The sequence below is a fragment of the Thunnus albacares genome, chromosome 13, assembly GCF_914725855.1.
Source record: "Thunnus albacares chromosome 13, fThuAlb1.1, whole genome shotgun sequence".
Classification (NCBI taxonomy): Eukaryota; Metazoa; Chordata; class Actinopteri; order Scombriformes; family Scombridae; genus Thunnus; species Thunnus albacares.
This window is the reverse complement of record NC_058118.1, coordinates 10,848,387-10,868,221: the sequence shown is the minus strand read 5'-3', so window position 1 is coordinate 10,868,221 and position 19,835 is coordinate 10,848,387. Positions and strand designations below refer to the sequence as shown.

The 19,835-nt window shown below is 39.8% G+C and overlaps 3 protein-coding genes and 1 long non-coding RNA gene across 10 annotated transcripts in view; 1 reads left to right on the top strand and 3 right to left on the bottom strand.

Annotated features, from left to right (window-relative positions):
- The window catches only part of LOC122994942 (neuronal tyrosine-phosphorylated phosphoinositide-3-kinase adapter 1), a 30,955-nt gene extending 29,826 nt beyond the window's left edge, over positions 1-1,129 (bottom strand). The window contains exon 1 of the mRNA XM_044369758.1: positions 691-1,129. The gene's annotated coding sequence lies outside the window, so the exon portion shown is untranslated. The remainder of the gene's footprint in view (positions 1-690) is intronic.
- A 1,027-nt stretch (positions 1,130-2,156) lies between these two features.
- Positions 2,157-7,985, top strand: mogat3b (monoacylglycerol O-acyltransferase 3b). Of its 2 annotated transcripts, none has more exons than XM_044370792.1 (8): positions 2,157-2,411; positions 4,266-4,356; positions 4,560-4,667; positions 5,032-5,102; positions 6,314-6,518; positions 6,780-6,954; positions 7,054-7,238; positions 7,325-7,985. In XM_044370792.1, the coding sequence occupies exons 2-8, from the start codon at positions 4,275-4,277 to the stop codon at positions 7,477-7,479; spliced, it is 981 nt and encodes a 326-aa protein (XP_044226727.1). In that variant the 5' UTR covers positions 2,157-2,411; positions 4,266-4,274; the 3' UTR covers positions 7,480-7,985. The 2 variants fall into 2 exon arrangements, with proteins under 2 accessions (XP_044226727.1, XP_044226726.1); XM_044370791.1 differs by lacking the exon at positions 2,157-2,411 and adding an exon at positions 2,960-3,817.
- LOC122995505 lies at positions 4,558-7,078 on the bottom strand. The gene is made up of 3 exons (XR_006406800.1): positions 6,996-7,078; positions 6,815-6,890; positions 4,558-4,658 (listed from the first exon to the last, which is right to left on the bottom strand). It is a non-coding gene; the product is annotated as an uncharacterized LOC122995505 (long non-coding RNA).
- A 2,439-nt stretch (positions 7,986-10,424) lies between the features above and the next one.
- srrt (serrate RNA effector molecule homolog (Arabidopsis)) lies at positions 10,425-19,194 on the bottom strand. Of its 6 annotated transcripts, none has more exons than XM_044370573.1 (20): positions 19,071-19,194; positions 18,033-18,151; positions 17,704-17,832; positions 17,472-17,618; positions 16,955-17,143; positions 14,974-15,143; positions 14,703-14,887; positions 14,502-14,618; positions 14,255-14,414; positions 13,985-14,133; positions 13,823-13,884; positions 13,629-13,707; positions 12,963-13,154; positions 12,683-12,853; positions 12,311-12,464; positions 11,651-11,844; positions 11,280-11,436; positions 11,014-11,106; positions 10,816-10,926; positions 10,425-10,676 (listed from the first exon to the last, which is right to left on the bottom strand). In XM_044370573.1, exons 2-19 carry the CDS (start codon positions 18,149-18,151, stop codon positions 10,823-10,825), a joined length of 2,571 nt encoding a protein of 856 aa, XP_044226508.1. In that variant the 5' UTR covers positions 19,071-19,194; the 3' UTR covers positions 10,425-10,676; positions 10,816-10,822. The 6 variants fall into 6 exon arrangements, with proteins under 6 accessions (XP_044226508.1, XP_044226505.1, XP_044226506.1 ...); XM_044370570.1 differs by having other exon boundaries at positions 10,827-10,926; XM_044370571.1 differs by having other exon boundaries at positions 10,827-10,926; positions 11,286-11,436.
- Positions 19,195-19,835: the final 641 nt, after the last annotated feature.

Genomic DNA, 19,835 nt, shown 5'->3' with positions numbered 1-19,835 from the left:
ACACACACACACACACACACACACACACACACACACACACACACACACACATCACCTCGTATATTCACAATCAGAGTAACTACCGCCCATTCACACACACACACACACACACACACACACACACACTCACACACTCATAACCCCGCTATACTCTTATCAACCGTAAACATGCAGATGTTTTCCACCACGGCCTTGCAGAAACACTGCCACCGCTGTCACTGCTGTATATTTGATCAATAACGCCGTTCATGCTCCAGCATCACCAGTCAGCTGATGGAGGCTTGTTTTTTGGTGAAATATTTATAAGGGCTTGTCACGACTGAACTTAAACGCGGGCTGTGGGTTATAGGCTACTCTTTACATCTCTTTTGTGTTTTGAGAGGGGGGGGGGGTGGCTAAAAATAACAGGCCTTACATTCAACCGACGTGGGCTGTGAGGTTTCAAGGTTGAATAATTTGGCTTGTGAAAACACAGCGGCTCACTGTCAAGCGTGCATTTGTTTAAAATGTAGCTGTAAAAATGCCATCAGGCCCGACGTCTCCTCCGCAATACAGCATCACAATTTTTCTGCTGCTAATTAGGCGGACGGTGCGTTTTGACGATGACAACCGGCTATATAGGCTATGATGTAAGCAACTGATGCGGTGATTTATGGAGCAAAACATAATATTAATGAAGGTGATACCTACCTTAGTAACAGGGTAGCCTATGGCTGGCGCAGAGGCAGACTGTGCCGATATCCAGTTGCTCAGACTCGTAAAAATCAGACAACAACAAAACCACGCCGGTTGTTGATGACACAGCTGTCTTGGTAGACGGGAGGGAAGGAAAAGAAAACCCTTCCCAGATGTGTCAATTGACGTGGAAGTCAAAAATCAGTTATTCAGACGCATATGACCGGACTGACGCCTTTTCTTGACGTGAAAGGTCTTCCATTTTTATGATAAACAGCGCACTGTACTACCGAGGCTCGGTGTAGCCTGGCCGGTGTGAGAGCTGATTGAAAACCATGATGCAATTCAATGCGACGTTACAAAAATGTTTCTCTGCAAACAAACACTCAGGTAAATCGCCATCCTTGTGTGTTTCAGAAAAGGCTCCGGCTCGACCTCCGCCAAAGAAACATGCTTGCAGCTCAGGCGGGGGGGTGGGGGGGAAACACGTCAAAACAAAAAAAAAATGCGCAGATATCAGCGCGCTGTGTCGGTTCAAGCGCTGGGCATCCTCACACTGTATTTGCATCCATATTAATATTCATACAGCACTTCCTGAGAGAAGACCACTGGTTGTTTTCAAGGGAAAAAAAGCATCAGAGGTGGCTTTGAATCCAGCTGCTCTGTTATCATTTTTGCTGCTATCAGTGGAGCGAAAAGAAATTTCCCTTCACGACTCATGTTTAGCAGAAGATTCAGCAGCAGATTCATTCAATGTCCGTATGGATTTTCGATAAAGTGGAGACGATTTTTTTCCAACTATGATAAACCTGGACTATATTTATTTTACAGGAATGCCATGATACACAAAAATAAAGAAAAACTGTCATATATGGGAATTTTATAGGTGTGTTACAGTGATGCAACGGGGGATTAAAATACTATTAAGTATAAAATAAAAGCTCGCCATAAACCCAATGTTGAGTACCACAGACAAAAAGTAGGCTAAGCCGTCATAGGAATATTGGTATGACATTTTGTTTGGACTGTATCTAGATGACCAGTCATTTCAATTAAAGCCAGGGGGAGGAAATACAATTGAATGTGAAGGTGTTGAAATAAAAAAAAGGAAAACACCATCTTCATAACGTATTTTCTCTCACCGGTGGGTAATTGTGGTATACTTAAGCATACAAATGTGGTTGTTGGGGGGGGGGGGGGGGGGGGGGCGGAGGGTGTCACATGACCAACTAGCCAACACATGGCCTGTGTGAGGCTGACACGCCCCCTTAAGTTTGCGGGAGATTATATAGGCGAGGACAGTCGTGAAGTGAAACATGGGAGGTGTTTAACGACCAGGTAAGAGAGAAAGATTAGGTGGACACATTCCTCTTAATCGTGTGCATCAAAGCAATCTTTGGACTGTCACAAGTACAGGTGTAAAGCACTGTGCAGAGGTCAAAGTATTATCTGTGACGCTTCATCTCAATAATCTGGTAGTAAAAACATCTGGAGGAGGCTGAAGCCAAAGTCCATGAATCAAATCGGTGACTCAACTTTGTCCAAACACTGAACGGAGTAATTTAAAGCTGCGACTGAATTCATACATGTGACATATTTCTAATTATTTTGGCAAATCTCTTTCAGATGCAACGCCCTGTCATTTAAAACTTCCAATATTTTGTTAGCATTCCACAAATACATCTCACATGAGGCTTTGACAGCACTTTGGACACACCTTCCTGAATCACACTTGTGTAAGTTGAATAGTGGATAAGAAATGGCTCCAAACTAGTTGTGATGTTACAAATCATGCTAGTAGATACAAGTCTTAAACTCAGATTTTCGGTGAGCACAGAGAAACTTTCCTCCTTCAGCAGATAAACGTGAAATCAGCCTTCTAGTGTCAAACTTTGCACATCCATCACTCAAGTAGAAATAAGCAAAACACATTTTTGAGTGGAGGGTGACTTTAAAAATTTAGTTGGCCAATACAGTTGTAGATGACAATTTGGGACAGAACCCCCTCCCCTATCACAGTTAAACTTGAAAGATGAACTATATTAAGTTTTTTTTTTTTTTAAGCCAGTGTAACAGAAGCCAATCTGGAGGAGGGGCAGGTCTTGCTCTCTATATGATTTGGGGATCAGAGGAGCTGTCCATGGTGCTGACCAGGGGTTAATGTAATGAGAGGTGTTGCAGTGTTATAGCAGAATTATTGCAAATGTCTACTCTGCGAGACGCAGTCTTGCTGATTAATGAATGCAAGACATGGTCAAAACTGAGTGTGTGTGACAGTGGAAAGGCCCAGACGCTCATTATGACAATTTAAATTATTTACTTTTCAAATCAAGCAGAAGAACAGCCTTGATCCATCTGAACATACAGTATTTTTAAGCCTCCCTGTTTTCTGATCTGATCCAATTAATCATGTTATTATACTGCTGCTGCTCTACACTTCCTCTGTTTCTTCACTCTTTTACATTAAAAGCCTTCATTGGTTCTGGGGCAAGAATCTCTTGACTATGACTATGTGACAGGCTTGTATTGTGAAACTTGCAGGAAGTGATGAGTAACGGTAACCGTAGCTTAACACAACATAAAGACAACAACTAGAATTGATGGAATGAATTAGTAAGCAAGAATATTTCAGTTTAAAGATACTATTTATGTTTAAGTATTTATTGTAAAACTAAATTGTGTATTATGTCAGCACAGTTAAAAGAACTTATGAGAAACACAGGGAGAAATTATACACAGGGCAGTCTATTTTTTGCATTTTACACTTCAAACATCCAAAATGAGAGGAAAATAAGAGCGCTATGGCTGGAATGTTGTTTGAGCTCCTGTGAAGTCAAATAATAACAGCTGAACAGATTGACACGTAATCTTTTTGGCCATGAGAGTGATCAAAAACAAATGAGACACAGACACAGATCCGATCACACGTCCTCCTGAAGACACAGTGCACAAAACATCTGATTATAACAATGTTGTGTTTGTCTCTGACATTGCTTGCTTGTGTGTCAAAGTATCGGGGGAGTGGATTTGTTATCAGTGCCTTTACATGATCTGGTCAAAGTGCATACTGCATGTTGAGCTTCTTCCGCACCAGTGAATCTGCATCCATTCAAAATTAACTCTGGAATAAACTATAATAAAGGTAAAGTATTATGTTTTATGTTTAGCAGCGTGGTCATAAAATGTGTTTCATATTCCTGTAACGATTTTTTAGCCTGAGGTGTTTTGTGATCCTTCCAGCTTGACTGATAAAAGTTTTATTTGTGAGGAAATTAAAACTCCTATTGTCTACGTTTGCCTGTGAGCTTGTTCATAAGTGAGTCATTTGATCAGGCTGCTGGATGCCTTGAAAGTTTTTAAGTCTTCCCTAAAGGCAGATTAAGAGCACAAGCTGAAGTGCTGATTACTGATGCAATGTGATCCCTGTCATTAAGACATTGATCATAAATTGAATCATTATCTCAGATAAAAGCAACTTTGATCATTTCTATAGGCATACAGTATATAATATATATACCCGTGACCTTTATAGGATGAAAGCACAGTTATAAATGTTATTGATTGCTGAAAATTGATGGTGTGGCCTGCAGGTTGCAGGAATGACTAAAGAAAAAACTCAATGGAAGGAGTTTATAGAGACGTTGAGTGTTCTGCAATGGGTACTGACCTTTCTCTTTTTAGGTAAGATCCCACTACATTCACCCTGTATATCATATTAATAATACATTTTGCTACAGTACATTAGCTCACCTATTTATTTATATGCTTTTCACTGCATCTGTCTAACATTGTTGTATTATCATTTGCACCTGAGCTAATTTATGACTTCTCTTATCCCTCCTAACATATGGTCTCTCATATCGTCCAACACGATGCACATTCAGGAGTGATTTGTATCATCTTGATGGTGTATCTTATGTTTACCTCGCTGTGGCCGCTCCCCACTCTATACTTCATATGGCTGATGAAGGACTGGCAAACCCCTGAAAGAGGTAAAGAAAATTACATCATTCAAGTATCCATGACTGTCGATACAACACCTGAGCAGTATACAGACTAAACACTAGATTTCTGTGAGTGCTGTTGATGCACTACTGCTGCCCCATAATGCACTGGAAAGGAAATAGTGGAAACAGCTGGAAAATATGAAAACAAACTGGAAACACATTGTTCTTTCTATTTGTGAAGTCACAGTTTGACTGTCTAAAACGATTACGTATGTTGATTTTATTGTATGCCAACTGAAAAAACTGTACACTAAGACGATTAGTGTATACTATATAATGTATACAGGTAGTATATAGTATGAAATCGGGGCACATTCAGTGTCTCTAAGATTTCTACTGTCTCCATCAGGGGGCAGAAGAATAATGGCTATAAGGAAGTGGAAGGTTTGGGAGCACCACAGAGACTATTTTCCAATCAAGGTAAGATTCACTTTGCATCTTTTAACACCGTGATGTTCTTCTAATCATCTAATTTGATGAACTTTGCTTGGTACAAATAGATGTGACAATGATTCAAAGTGATTGGCAAACTATTTTGAAACAAAAGTAGGGTTTACCCTGATATTGTAGACATGCCATACACACATCCTGAATTTGAGGCATGCAAACCCTGTCGACACCGCTAATTGTCAAGAAAGAAAATGGTGTGTGCAGAGTTCACCCAGAACAACTCCTAAAGAAGACTCCTGAAGATTTGACACAATGGATAATATAACAAGCTTTTAAAATACAACACATTGTTAAAGATGAAACAAGTGGTTTCCAGCCTTTTTGGCTTTTGATGTCTTACAAAAAGCAGTGTGTAGTCAGGGTCACCATTCAGATGTCTATGAGTTGTTAACAGCTAAACCAAATAAGGATTTTTCCCTCCAAACTTTTCACATGGTTTCATTACAATAATATTGCAATCCAAAAATTAAAGATGAGAGAAAACAGATTTGTGTATCAGAACTTTGTTTTTTCTTCTTTCCTCTCCCATTAATCATTTAACGACCCCTCAGATTTATCTGGTGACCTTTTGGAGGGGCCTGACCCCTCGGTTGGGAACCATTGGACTAAACTAGCTAACTGATATAAAGTAGTTGAAACTAGCTCCACCTCCAGCAGCTACAACAGTAACATGCTGCTTACACACTGATGCTTCAGTATTGATAATCTAATGATGTCATATATAATAATATATCAGTCAGAGGGACCAAACCACTACTTTTACTGCAATACTTTAACTACATCAAGCTGATAATACTTATGTACTTTTACTTAAGTAGGATTTTTCATGCAGAACTTTTACTTTTAATGAAGTATTCTTACATTATTTTATTGGTACTTTTACTTGAGTAAAGGATCTGAATACTTCTTCCACCTCTGTTTATGTACTCCTCTGGTACTGGTATAATCTGGTGACTGTTTCAGACAGATTAACAGATATGGCAATACAACTATAAAATGAAAATCATATGATCATAATGGGTATTTTGGAGTCTCTGCAAGAACAAGTTAACATAAAAGCGTGATTTTTAATCTCTAATTCAATCAGATTACATACAATGAAACTGGGTTTCCTTTCATGTCAACAGCAGCGATTGACTGATCAACTCTGTTAATCCCCTTCTATCAATTTTCTTGCTCAGTTGGTGAAGACAGCCGAGTTGAATCCAAACAAAAACTACATCGTAGGCTGTCACCCGCATGGTATCATGTGTGCTGGAGGCTTTGCCTGTTTCACCACAGAGAGCTGTGGCTTTGCGGAGGCATTTCCTGGGGTGCGTTCCACCCTGGTAGTATTGGCAGGACTCTTCAAGATACCACTCTTCAGGGACTACATAATGACTGCAGGTATTTATAATGAGCTCAGCAGAGGGACTGAACTGTTCTGTCTCATAGTCTGATAAGCAGTTTATATGACATTGATAATTAAAGTGAAAATTAAGTTTTAATTTGTTAGATTGTTAATAGGGCAGTTGTTCAATGTGTGATGCCATGTCTTTTTTATCAGACAAGATTTTAAGTCTTGTGTTGTTCGTCTTTAAACAGAACTACAGTCTCCCTCACTACAACTGAATTATATATGCTTTCTTACTTTTTCTATATGATTAGGCCTTTGTCCAGTCAGCAAACCAAGCCTCACTCACCTCCTTTCAAAAAGTGGTAAAGGAAACGCAGTGGTGATTGTGATCGGAGGCGCTGCAGAGTCTCTTGCATCCTCTCCTGGAGTCAACACGGTGGTCATGAAGCAAAGAAAGGGATTTGTCAGGGTGGCTCTTGAGTTTGGGTGAGAACACAAGGATTTGCAGTAATCAGTGTTATACTCACATGTAACCAGCAGACAACTACTGGTCATGCTGACATAACCTCTGCTGATCTTCCTCAGGGCTGACTTGGTGCCTGTTTACTCATTCGGGGAGAATGAACTCTTTCGGCAGGTCATTTTCTCAGATGGCAGTCTAGGTCGGAGATTACAGGACCTGTTCAAAAAGATCATGGGTTTCGCCCCGTGTCTATTTGTTGGTGAACGCTTGGCAGTGCTGCCCTACAGGACTCCAATCACCACTGTTGGTGAGTATTTCATGATTCTGCAGATAGTTAACATTCCTAACTTGTTGTACTGAGCCCACTTTATTCAAACACTCCACTTCTTCCAGTGGGAAGTCCCATCTCAGTGCCAAAACGTGCCACACCTACTGAGGAGGAGGTCGACCACTATCATAGACTTTACATGGAGGGCCTGTCCAAGTTGTTCCATGAACATAAGGTCAGCTGTGGACTTTCAGAAGGTCACAAGCTTCTGATCATTTAAATGTTTCACTTCAGCATGAACTGCGCAGCTGTTTTTAGTTGCTGTTTTTAATGATGATTGCCCTCAACGGGACTCCATCAATGAGAGATCACAGTGTGCATCTGATGTGGTAATGAACTTGATCTTAGAGTTCATATAGTAAGTTCTGACTGTATGTGAAAGTATAATAAGTAAGGCATGAATATTTGCCTTACAATTATTGAGACATGAAGCCCACAATTTGGGGAAGCCACACTCCCAAAGCACTGAAGATATTGATGTCTTGTTATGCTTTATTTGACATTATGTTCACATCCCACTTAAAACCTGTATTTCTAATGTGTTTACACAAATCTGGATAACATGCTTCTGATAATAAATTATTGCTTATGTCAAAATGTGTTGCTTCTTTTTCAAACAATTTGGGGTAGAACAGGATTCATGCTGATGAATTATGTAGATAATCACAAGAATGAGAGTGTGTGCTGCATTTTTAAATGTGGTTTTAAAGAATGGAAAGGGCCATCTTCATAACTTTTACTCATGATAATTATATACATGGTACTGCTAGCAGTTGTATATTCCTACTTAAGTGAAATAATTCATTTCATTGGTAATTATTTATATTTTCATTCAGCAGCTCTGAATTTTTCATGCAGTAATGAAAGCCTCCTGCAGTTTTCCAGTTAGCCTCTGTGCCAAATGAAATGGCCAGCAGACATCCACGTTGTGTAATTCAATGCTTTACCCAGTAGAGGGCAACCGGTCGTCACATCTGCTTCAATTACTTTACCAGAGGGGTTGGGAGGGGGGGGGGGGTCTCCAAATGTGCCCCAGAGAATATCAGCTTCTCATGACTGGGCATGAGCGCAGGTGAACAAAAACACATCACAATATCTAATTACTTTGTACATTTATCAAAAATGAATGTGTTTTCTGTCAATGTACCAAATGTCTACTAATAAAATGAACACCAATCAGCTCCTCTTAATGACTAAGGTGTTTAACCTTGTGTTGTCCCTGTGTCAACTTAAAATCAATTCAAATACCGTGACACAATTTTATCCAATCAACAATAAAAACTTTGAGGACATTATACAATATCTGAAATCCTCTTCCTGCTGCCTTGATATTCTGCCAACAGGCTTTTTCAAAAAAGTTTCTAATTGCATGGTCTCAGCTCTTCTACAAATTGTCGACACGTTTCCTCTCAGGTTTCTTCCCACAGGCCCTGAAAACTGCCGTCATCAAGCCACTTCTAAAAAAGAACAATCTAGACACCTCACTAATGAACAGCTATAGGCCCATATCAAACCTCAACAGCTGAACAACTTCTGGGCACTAAATAATTGTTTTGATGTCTTCCAGTCAGAATATCGACCACATCACAGCACTGAGACTGCTCTTGTTAAGGTCTTCAATGACATCCACTTAAACACAGACAGTGGCAGAATTTCAGTCTTAGTATTACTGGATCTCAGTGCTGCATTCGATACAGTCGACTACAACATATTACTAGACAGACTGGAAAACTGTGTGGGGACTTTGTGGCATAGTACTAGACTGGTTTGAATCCTACTTAAAGGACAGGGACTACTTTGTGTCGATAGATAATTACACATCTGAGCGGACAAAACTGACAAGCAGAGTTCTCCATTCTGGAGCTTCTTCTGTTCAACATCTACATGTTCCCACTGGCTCAGATTATGGAAAACAACAACGAAAGTTACCATAATTATGCAGATGACACACAGATTTACATAAACATATCACCAGGGGATTATGGTCCAATACAAGCACTGACTAAGTGCATTGAACAAATCAATGATTGGATGCGCCAGAATGTTCTTCAATTAAACAAAGATAAAACTGAAGTAATTGTTTTTGGAGCCAATGAAGAACAATTAAAAGTCAGCACACATCTTCAATCAGTAATGTTACAGACCACAAACTAGGCCAGAAATCTTGGTGGAGTCATGAACTCAGACCTGAATTTCAACAGCCACATCAACACAATTACAAAGTCAGCCAACTATCACCTGAAAAACATATCAAGGATTAAAGGACTTATGTCTCAGCAAGATTTGGAAAAACTTGTCCATACGGGTCTCTCTTTAAAAAACAAAAAAAACAAAACAAATAAACAAAAAAATTGATCAGACAGCTGCAGCTGATTCAGAACGCTGCTGCTTGAGTCCTCACTAAGACCAAGAAAGTGGATCATATCACTCCAGTTCTTAGATCTTTACACTGGCTTCCTGTCTGTCAAAGAATCGATTTTAAATACTACTGTTGGTTTATGAAGCACTGAATGGTTTAGGGCCAAAACACATTTCTGATCTGCCACTATGTTATGAATCAACCAAACCTCTCAGGTCATCTGGGGAAGGTCTGCTTTCTGTCCCCAGAGTAAAAACTAAACATGGAGAAGCAGCAATCAGTTTTTATGCTCCACATATCTGGAACAAACTCCCAGAAAACTGGTCTGCTGCAACTCTCAGTTCTTTTAAAATCAAGACTTTTCTGTTTGCAGCTGCCTTTTTTAAATCAAGACTTAAGGCTTTTAATATCTTATATTGTACGGTAACTGTTACTGTTTTATTCTATTTTAGCTTAATATTATTTCCTACTCAACTCTTTTTAATTGTATTTAAATGTCTTTTTATATTGCTGCTGCATTTTGTCTTGATTCCTTTTGTTTTATATAAAGCACTCTGAATTGCCTTGTTGTTGAAATGTGCTCTACAAATAAACTTGCCTTGCCTTAATCCCAAATTGTTAAATGCAGACCTGACCTAAGAAGGATATGAGACGTCTGGCATAAATGTGTCAGCCAGAGCACATTTCTTCATCTGGATCTTGTCCTTTTATTTCTGACTGGTTGCTTTTCTGAATCTTTTCGATGCTCTGATCTGCCTAGAGTCACACACAATATGGTATTTATTTGATAAATCACTTAATACATATTGATGTAATTAGATCACAACTTTATTGAGGAACAAGTTTACAGCAGAAGTTTGTTCTAGTTGCACAATAATTGCAAAATAAAATATTTAGGAAAAGAAATAAGCTAACCACTACATACAGCGAGTGAAACACGACACAGGGCAAGAATGAAGACTGAAAGGACCGAGTGAACCGTCTAAAAGAAGTCCATATCATCAGGTGCGTCCAGGTCACGATATTCAATGATGTTGCGTGGATCACCTCGTGACATTCTGAGATGGTTGAGGGTGCAAGGAGAAGAAAAAAAGAGACCAGAGAAGAAGAATAGAAACGATCATGAATAAAGGGGATCAGAATTCTCCAAGAGCAGAAAACGGACACAGACCAAAGCAAAATAAAGGTCACACGTACAGTGGTCTCACCTGATGTTGCGTGGCTTCCCAAGATAGCCACCTTGTCCGCGGAAGTTGTCATAGTTGCCTCTGCCTCCTCCGTACTGATTGGGGGGGTAGGGAGGTCCACCTGCAACAGAGGATTCAAAATCAAAACAAAAGTAGTGGGCACTATCCACCACAACAAAAACAAGTAGAGTACAGTCAGAGGACATACCGCCATAGCCCATCAGTGGGGGACGAGGCTGTCCAAAGCCCATTGGACCCTGAGGACCCTGAGGAGGAAATGGCATGCTGGGAGAAAGCAAACCTATAGGACAGACGCAAACAGAGAAAAAAAAATGAGCTCATACTGTTCTGGATGAAAGATGATTCCATTATTTAAGCTCCGTTGCACTAATTCATTTATTCAGTCAGTCATTGTTAAAGAGATACAATCCTTTATTACTATCTGAACTGAGGGGATAGAAATGTTATGTTGACCTTGACCTGGACCTGGAAGAGGAGGAAGTTTCATCTCTGGCAGAGACGGTCTCTTGGCATCCATCAGGAAATTGTTGAAGAACACCACCTCCTTTTTCACTTCTTCAATTTTGTCGCCGTGTTTGTTCAGGATGTGCTTCCGTACAAACTCAGGCCCCTTGAATTTAATTAGACATGCATGAAGATGACAAGAACTAGGCAACAAAACAGTGTATGATTATGTAGCAATACAAGTAATGTCTATGTCCTCTAATAGTTTGGCAGCACAACAGACAAATCATAAAAACATTTAAAATCTTTTAATAGATTTGGACAAAATCACATCTTTTTGTGTTGTACAGTTCTTAATACTTTGCTTTACAAGCGCTCACCTTAAATTTCTTGCCACTAAGCGGACAGAGCCATTTGTCTTTTCCAAGCTCCTGAGTGTTTGCAGACACAAACTTTTCCACCTCCTCCTCAGGATCCTTGCGGCCCATCTTCGCTGCCTCTTCCTCAGACAGTACTTCTTTTAAACTAAACAAAGGACTCAGCTTCTCCTCCATCATCTTCTGCCACTGTTGCACTATTTGAAAAAAAGAGCAGCTTTAACATGTAGGTAAATCAGTATGAAAACACATTACCAAATATGACTTTGTCCCCTGAGCAAACAGTCACAAATGTACAAATATATAAATATGGTCACGGTTTTAAAAGTAAAACTATTAGATTCATAAAATTAGCAAAAAATGTGAGAGGCATGAAACAGTGAAACAAATGTAACAGCCATAGTTTTGCAGCCACTCAATATGGGCCTCAACTCATTATACAAGCTTTATTTTTCCTTTGTTATTCTATATATTATTAAATAAACAACAATTATACAAAACTACAACTTCAAAATCTGCAATTCAACTCCCGAACATAAAGCTGGAGGAACACACATTTAAATTTCACAATAAAGCTACTGTTGTACAGTGGACATATTTACTCTCTCTCTCTTCCCAGTGCACTACTGTGTTACATAACACAAACAAGAGAAGAAGACTGACCTTCTCCATGTGTGATGCGGTTGGGAGGGATGGGTCCACGTACATGGACCATGCCACAGCGATTGGGCATTTCATCCTCACTGGGATATTCACAGGTGTTGTAATAATCAATTGAATGCACGATGCGCAGATACAAGATAAGACGGTCCAAAACCTGGAACAAGACAGAGGGCAAAGAAACTTTATGACGACTGCATGTACAGATTTCATTATTCAATAAATTAGCCAAATTTATCAAGTCGTTTGAGTGACAGGCAGGGAACAAATTTAAAACCTTTAAACTTTTTGATCAAATACAATGATAGTTTTTGATAGGGAATTATTTTCTCAAGTGCTGCATGTATTACAAATTCATAAGTGCAACAGGCAAACCTTGGCTAGCTTGTCATCCCTCTCCACCGTCATCTCTGCAGGGTTTCCTTCCTTGGTGCTCTCCTCAGGATCCATCCCACTCGCAGAACCCAGGAGCTCCTCCTCCTCAGCACTCACCTCCTCTATCAGGTAATCAGTGATATTCTTCAAGATGGGGTTCTGGGCTGGCAACTTTTGAAAACACAAATTAATAATTCAGTAATGACAGGATCATTTGAAAACAATCGGTTTTAAATTATGCATGCGCATCTAAATGCATGTACTTGGCGATCAACTCTACCTCTGTGCTCTGAACCTCGTCCTGGGACTTGATGCTCCACAGGTCTCCTTTCTCGTCCAAGGCATGGATGAGTTTGGCAGCCAGCTTGATGTCATTGCGGAGCACCTGCTTGTGCTGAGTGATGCCATTAACATTACGCACCCTCCGAGCCAGGTCCCTGTTCACCCCTGGTGCCAGTTCACAGTCTCGCAGCTGTTTAGTGTAGAGCGTACAACAGACTTTTAAAGGCCTTTTAACTGCAGTTTAGGGAGATTACACTTGTTCTACTAACAGATGCAAAGGTTTATCCAAAGGCTCCTTCAGTCCAACATGTTGAGATTAAACTGTTAAACAAGTGTTGTTCTTTGGAGATACAACAACTTTCACTGCAGCCATCATGATAAAATTAAACGATTAAGAGGAGAGAATACATGACATTAGTGTTTAGGCAAGCATTTTAAATGCTGAGAACAGAAAGGCCAATGCTATTAACACATTCTGCCGTACATATATTCAAACCCAGTAATTCACTAAGACAAAAACACGTAACAAAACACATAAAACAGATTAGGTGGATTCATTTTGACTTAAAAAGACTTTTTAACACATGCTCTGTAACACATACACTGCTGCATATTGCAACCACTTCAAAAGGGAATCATCAATAGCTGAGATTGAAACACTTACTCGTATGTTCTGCAGATTCCAGCAGACCTCTTTGATGTTGACACTGCGGTCAAACGTCACCCAGCAACGTCTGAAAAACCTGCAACAGCGCAGGATTCATTTAAACATTATTATGTCATCCTGTAGTCTTCCTGCTTTACATAATATGTGACACATATACAGACATAATTTTCAGAGTAAGAAATAAAACCAACCTGCGCTCCGGATGGGGATCAGACAAGCAAACACGTAGAAAGCCGGGGTATCTACGACACAGCTGAGAGAGAAAAAATAGATGAGTGTATTGACTTTTAAGCGAAGACATGTTAATCAGTGCCATGATTCTCTTAAGAAGGACAGAGCCTGTGTCAACTCACTGCAATAATCTCAGCCTTGGAAATAGTGGGAGCGATGCTTCTCATGAACAGAGAACAGGTCCTGTGGAGAGGCCGCGGTCTGGGAGCGTCATCTTTGGGCTTCTTTTCTTCTTTCTTTTCCTCCTCAGCATTCTCCTTAGGTTTCACCTCTTTGCCACGAGATGGGAGAAAGCAGATTAGTGTCAAAAACTCCATGAGTTATGACTACTGGGAACATAGAACCTGAAAAAAATAGAAATCGGACGTCTCACTATGAATTTGATTCCTCACCTTCACCCTCCTCTTCTTCCTCATCCTTGTCTTCCACCTCTTCCTTCTTCACAGGTTTGTCGGAGCAGTTGGAGTTGGAGTCTGAATCCGAGTCAGAGTCGCTCTCTGAGGCACTGGCTTCATCATCGCTGTCTCCACTGCGCTTCCTCTTTCTTCTCGGCTGGTAAATGAAAAGTGAGAACAATGAGAGCCATTTGATTCATTTTAATTGTTAGCGAATAAGTTAAATAATGGAAGCAATACAAACCTTCTTGGGTTCAGGCATTTCTTCTTCGGCAGCTTCTTTCTCCGCCTCCTCTTTAACATCCTCCCCTTCTTCTGCCCTGGCAGCGGCTCTTTCTGTGCTGGCAGAATCGCTCTCGTCCTGTAGCACAGTTTACTGTCATCAGCACAGCACAATGAAATCTTACTTACTACCTAGTGGAGACTGACAGAGAACCAAACATACCTTCTCAGTCTTGTCTTTCTCTTCTGAGGGTTTGCGTTCACCGTCCAAAGTTTTGAGATCTTCTCTCTTGGGAGGTTCAGCTCCCCCTGAAACAGATGCTGACTTCTCCCTTTCCTCTTCCTCTTCAGACGGCAGGTCCAAGATGCGAAGATCATGATCCGTCCCTCCTTCCATTTTTATCACAGCTGAAGGCAAGCGAGAGGGTATGTGGTTCAAGCTACGGCTGATGACTGTTTCTATTCTTTAGGTATAAGTATTTTTGGGGCCTCACCTGCATCCAGAACCTTGATGATGGCTGGCGTTTGTTCAATATCCAAGGAGACATTATCAAACCAGTTGTTCTCCATCAGGAACACAAAGACATTCACACGGTTGCGCAGGGCACCTTGGGCCTCTGCCTTAAGTCGGCTGGCCTCATCTGGGTGGTACTTGGACCTGAACCTGTGTCCACAGTCGGGGTCCACAAAAGAGTGGGGAGGGAATGACGAGGGTTGGGATGAACGGGATGTAAAAGTTAGCGAACAAATGCATATTATATACCTATGTTGCATCTGTGGTGTCATAAAATTACATTGATTAGTTGCATATTACAATTTCTTATCACCACATCATTAACAAATATTTTTTACATTCAGATGGTTGCTTTTTGGGAAAAGTTAAAAATACAAAAAATCAGTCAGTGGAATTAAAGTATCTACACAGATGACTACCATAATCAAGGTTGTGATTTGTGTCATTTGTAAAGCCTACTTCTTGTGTTAAGTCTCTCAGTGTATGTATGTTTAGACTCTGTGATTGCTGTAGCTAATTATTGCACATTATTAAAAAGTTTGAGGTTAACTCACCAAAAAATAAGGAAAAAAACACAACAGAGAGATTGTAAAATTAAGCATTCACATATTTCAAATTTCACATAATAAATGTTTATCAGTGAGTGGACTACAGTTACCTTTTGTTCTGCCAGTTTAATAACAAATAAATACAGAGAGGGGTCTCTTCTGTGAAAATGCGCTCCACTTCACCCCAATGGTGTGTCTGAATACACAGAAATTCGGTTTTGGGTTTCGATTTGATCCGAATGTAAAAAGAAAATAGTGTGGAAAAAGCATAAAACAAGAAAACAAAAATCTCCATGCGCGGAAGACTACTTGACTGTCTATCTAAAATCCCTGATACTGTGTGTCTAAGAGCAACTGCATTGTGCGCAGTGCATGCCCTCGCTGTCTAAGACCGATTCCTGCGAATGAGTTCCACTTTTTCTCATCTTGAAAAAAACACGTCGTCAACGTAGTAGTAGGAATGAAGGGAGGAAAATGGGTTATGACAAAACAGAACAATTTTGCATGATACCTGTGAAATAAGTGTAATAAGCATTAACGGGCATTACAAAAACTGAAACTTAGCATGGTTAAAATGTTGAACAAGAAAAAGAAAATCAACCCAAACATGAGGATTTCCTTTTAGTCGAGGCTGCATGTAACTGAACTAAAATTCAATCAGCTTTAATCTGTCTGTTGCATGATTGTTAACAAAATTTAGAGACAAGTGCTTTTATTGATTAACTGTACAACATTGTGAAGAAGACTATAATAAACTGCTATGGGTAAACTCTATGTCAGACGTGCTGAGTCATTTTGTTAGGTCTAGGTTGTCCAAACTCCTACAACACATTTAATTAAACGAAATAATGTGGACTGATGTTGAGTTTGGGTTGATTTTCTTCCTTTATAAACTACAAGTACTGTAACACAAGTCATTAGTAAAACACTGTACTGACTGTGGGCCTGGTCCTTGTACATGGGTGCTTGGGTTATTTTGTTTCAGCTGCTATCAAATTGATTAACAGTGACAAAAGTTTAACAGGCACCTGAAACTTATAAAAAGCCTTAAGTGGAGGTATTATATTATATGGTCAAAGATGTTAATGCAAATATTTGATTTATAAGACATCAAATATCATTATGCGTCAATGTATGAATAATGTCCCACGATACACCCACCATAGGACCAGGCCCAACCTATTAGATTGTTATTTTAAAAAAAAAAGGCAATTATGTCTAAAACAATAACAATAGTGAAACATTGTTAATATAAAAAAAAAAAAAAAAAAAAAAAAGGAAATCTGGCCATGACAATCAAAGCTTAGGTGGCTATAAGAGTTCAATGAATAAAATGACTAACAGTACAACTACATTAAAATCTACTAACATTCATGATTAAGGCTTATGTAGTAAAGGCAATTAAGATCGTACCACTCTTCATCCTTATGAGCCAAAAAGAAATCTTGCATCTGCTGTCGGCGGAAGTCGATCTTGTACTCATTGTAGCGTTTGACTGCTTCAGTCTCATCCACAGAATCATCCAGGGACACCAGGAACTCCTTAAAGCTCTTCATTATCGGAGGGGGAGGACCCAAATCCATGTCATGAATGTTACCAAGCCTAAAGAAACAGACACAAGTTGGATGGAGTTATGAATGGGTGAGCAAAACTAATAGATTTTTTTTTAAGATTCTATGCATTAGTTGTCTCCTTTGTTCTTTTTTTTTTTTCACACAACTACTCTCACATAAGTTGAGGTGGATATTAAATTCTGGCTGTTAAATGTTGAACTTCTTCAGGCCATTATGTTTTTGTTAAACACTGTTACATTAACATTCAATAACCAACAAATCTAATAATTGCACCAATTGTCAGAATCCTAATATCGAATTCTTAAACAAGTGTAAAACAACTTCAAAGCTCTTTCAACTCTGACTGCATCTCTCACCTCGCCTGAATGGGGATACCATGATGAGGCTGCATGAGGTGCAAGTCAGGGTGGCCCCAGTGCTGTGGTGGGCCATAGCTAGGCCCTCCTCCGCCTCCATAACCTAAGTCGTATCCACCACGGTAAGGTTCTCCACCATGGTCATCCCTGTCAGCAGGAGATAAGAGAGATTTAACAACAACAGCAGATACCAGTTGTGAAGATTGTGTAACAGTTTTGCTGCTGATCTCACCAGTCTCTTCTCATACGTTTCTGCTGGGGACTCATGTCATGTCTCGGCGGAGTGAATCTCTCCCTACGACCTCTGTCATAATCCCGGTACTCCCCGCGGCTACGACGTTCCCTGCCCCTGTCCCACTCCCTGGAAAATTGATTTCAGGAAAAAACAGGAAAGGAACACTTAAGTTAAGAACATAGTTACACTCAGAGTGAGAGGATCAGAGAGCCACTACTTAATTACACTTTGCATGATTATTGAAGATGAGGTTGCTGCATGGGGTTTAACTGACTCTCTGTCGTGACTGATAGTCCTCTGAGCTTTAACACATCTCTTTTTCTTACCTGTCGTTCCAGTCATCTCTGCGTCTGTCTTCTCTCTCTCTGGATCGGTCATAGTCACTTCTCTCCCGTCTGAATTTGTCCCTTCTCCTGCGATCGTACTCATCATCACTGTCTCCCATCTCCATGAAGACAGAAAAGACATTTAGGTGAGCCAATACTGATCCAATATTCAACTTACACAAGTGTGATGTGGAAACTTGAAGCCTCCAGTGCACAAACACTGAGAATGAACTTTACAGTGAAGTAGGAGACATCTTCTGTGAAGTAGTTAATCTTATGAAATTAAATATATTTGCATATTCATGACCTCTGTAACTTTTAATAAGGTAGAAGAAGTAGATGTTATTTTATGGATTAGATGTAATTACACTTTTTTTGTGGAAAAACTATATCAAACACACATTATTGTTCCAAGCAGAGTGTTTTTATATGTCTTAATACATGTCTGGGGGGGATCTTTAAACTTGTGAATGTTACTGGCATAGTATTGTAACATTGAGCCTGCTTTAGCAGCTAGCAGCAAGCATGCTAAAAAATGGCTAGTGGTTTGTGATGCAAACATAAAAGTAATTTTAACCAACACTTAATTGTGCTGATTGTTTTGCTGATTCAAGCGGTTGTGGAGAAACGCAGACACATGGAAAGAAATTGTGAAAGCTGAAGATAAAATACAAATATGGTCTGCTAGACAGACAGCTAACAGTTAGCATAGACTGTGCTGCTGAAACAACGACGTAGCTGCTGACTAATTGCGAAGGCCTTTGGTGGCCAAGTTATCGAATAATTTGAGATTAAATACTGTAGCATAAACTGTGTTAAAGGTGGCGCTTCTGGAGTCGAAACAAAGGGAATAACTTATTGTTGTAGTATGAGTTAGCTCATGTTAGCCATGCTGCTAGCAGCTAGCTAGAAATTAAACGCTCCAATCTGTCTTACGCTTCGGAGAAGTCGTTTTCTAAATCAGATAACAACTGCTAACTAGGTGTTTTGTCCACAGTTTATAAGATGTGACAAAGTGTGAACAAAACACTTCTGTACCTCTAATTATTCTTTGCTTGGATGATCTTCGTGATCGTCTTCTTCTTCGTCTTCCTTGTCTCCTTCCTTCTGTTTTCGGGCGGTTGGTCAACAACGACATGTCTCATTACCGCCGCCGACTGGTGTGGAGGACGAATCTGAATTTTATCTGTTTTTAAGGTTGGAAACATCTTATTTCACACTGTTTGACAGCATCATATATATTCTGTATCAGCTTGTTCCTACTATTCATCGAAGATGTATGATGTAACTTAAAACCTAAGACTCCCTGATTTTTGAAGTGTCACCAGTCCACCAAATGGAAATATTTTAGATCAATGATTCTCAAAGTAGGGTCTGGGGACCCCCAGGGGTCCTTGAGGGAGTTCCAGGGGGTCCCGAGCAAAAAGGGGAATAATTATTTTCACTATAAGTCCATCCATAAGTAACACAATGACAGAATGTATGACTATTTTGGTCACGGGTTTCATACACTTTCTGTCACAAAACATCTATAAGCAAAAATCTTATCAGATGGGGGACCGTGGTCTCATTTGTGTCAGTTTAGGGGTCCTTGACGTGAAAAAGTTTTAGATGTCTCATTCATTATTTATTATTTAAACAGTTTCCCTAAATTCAGCCTGACATAAGTGATGTGTTTGGAAACGTTGGGATCTCCACCAGAATATGTGATAAAGTTCTGTGGGTTTGAACAATGTTTGGCAACTCGACATGAGTTTGTAATATCTGACACACTGGGTGTCGGTGAGGAATAAATCTACAGGA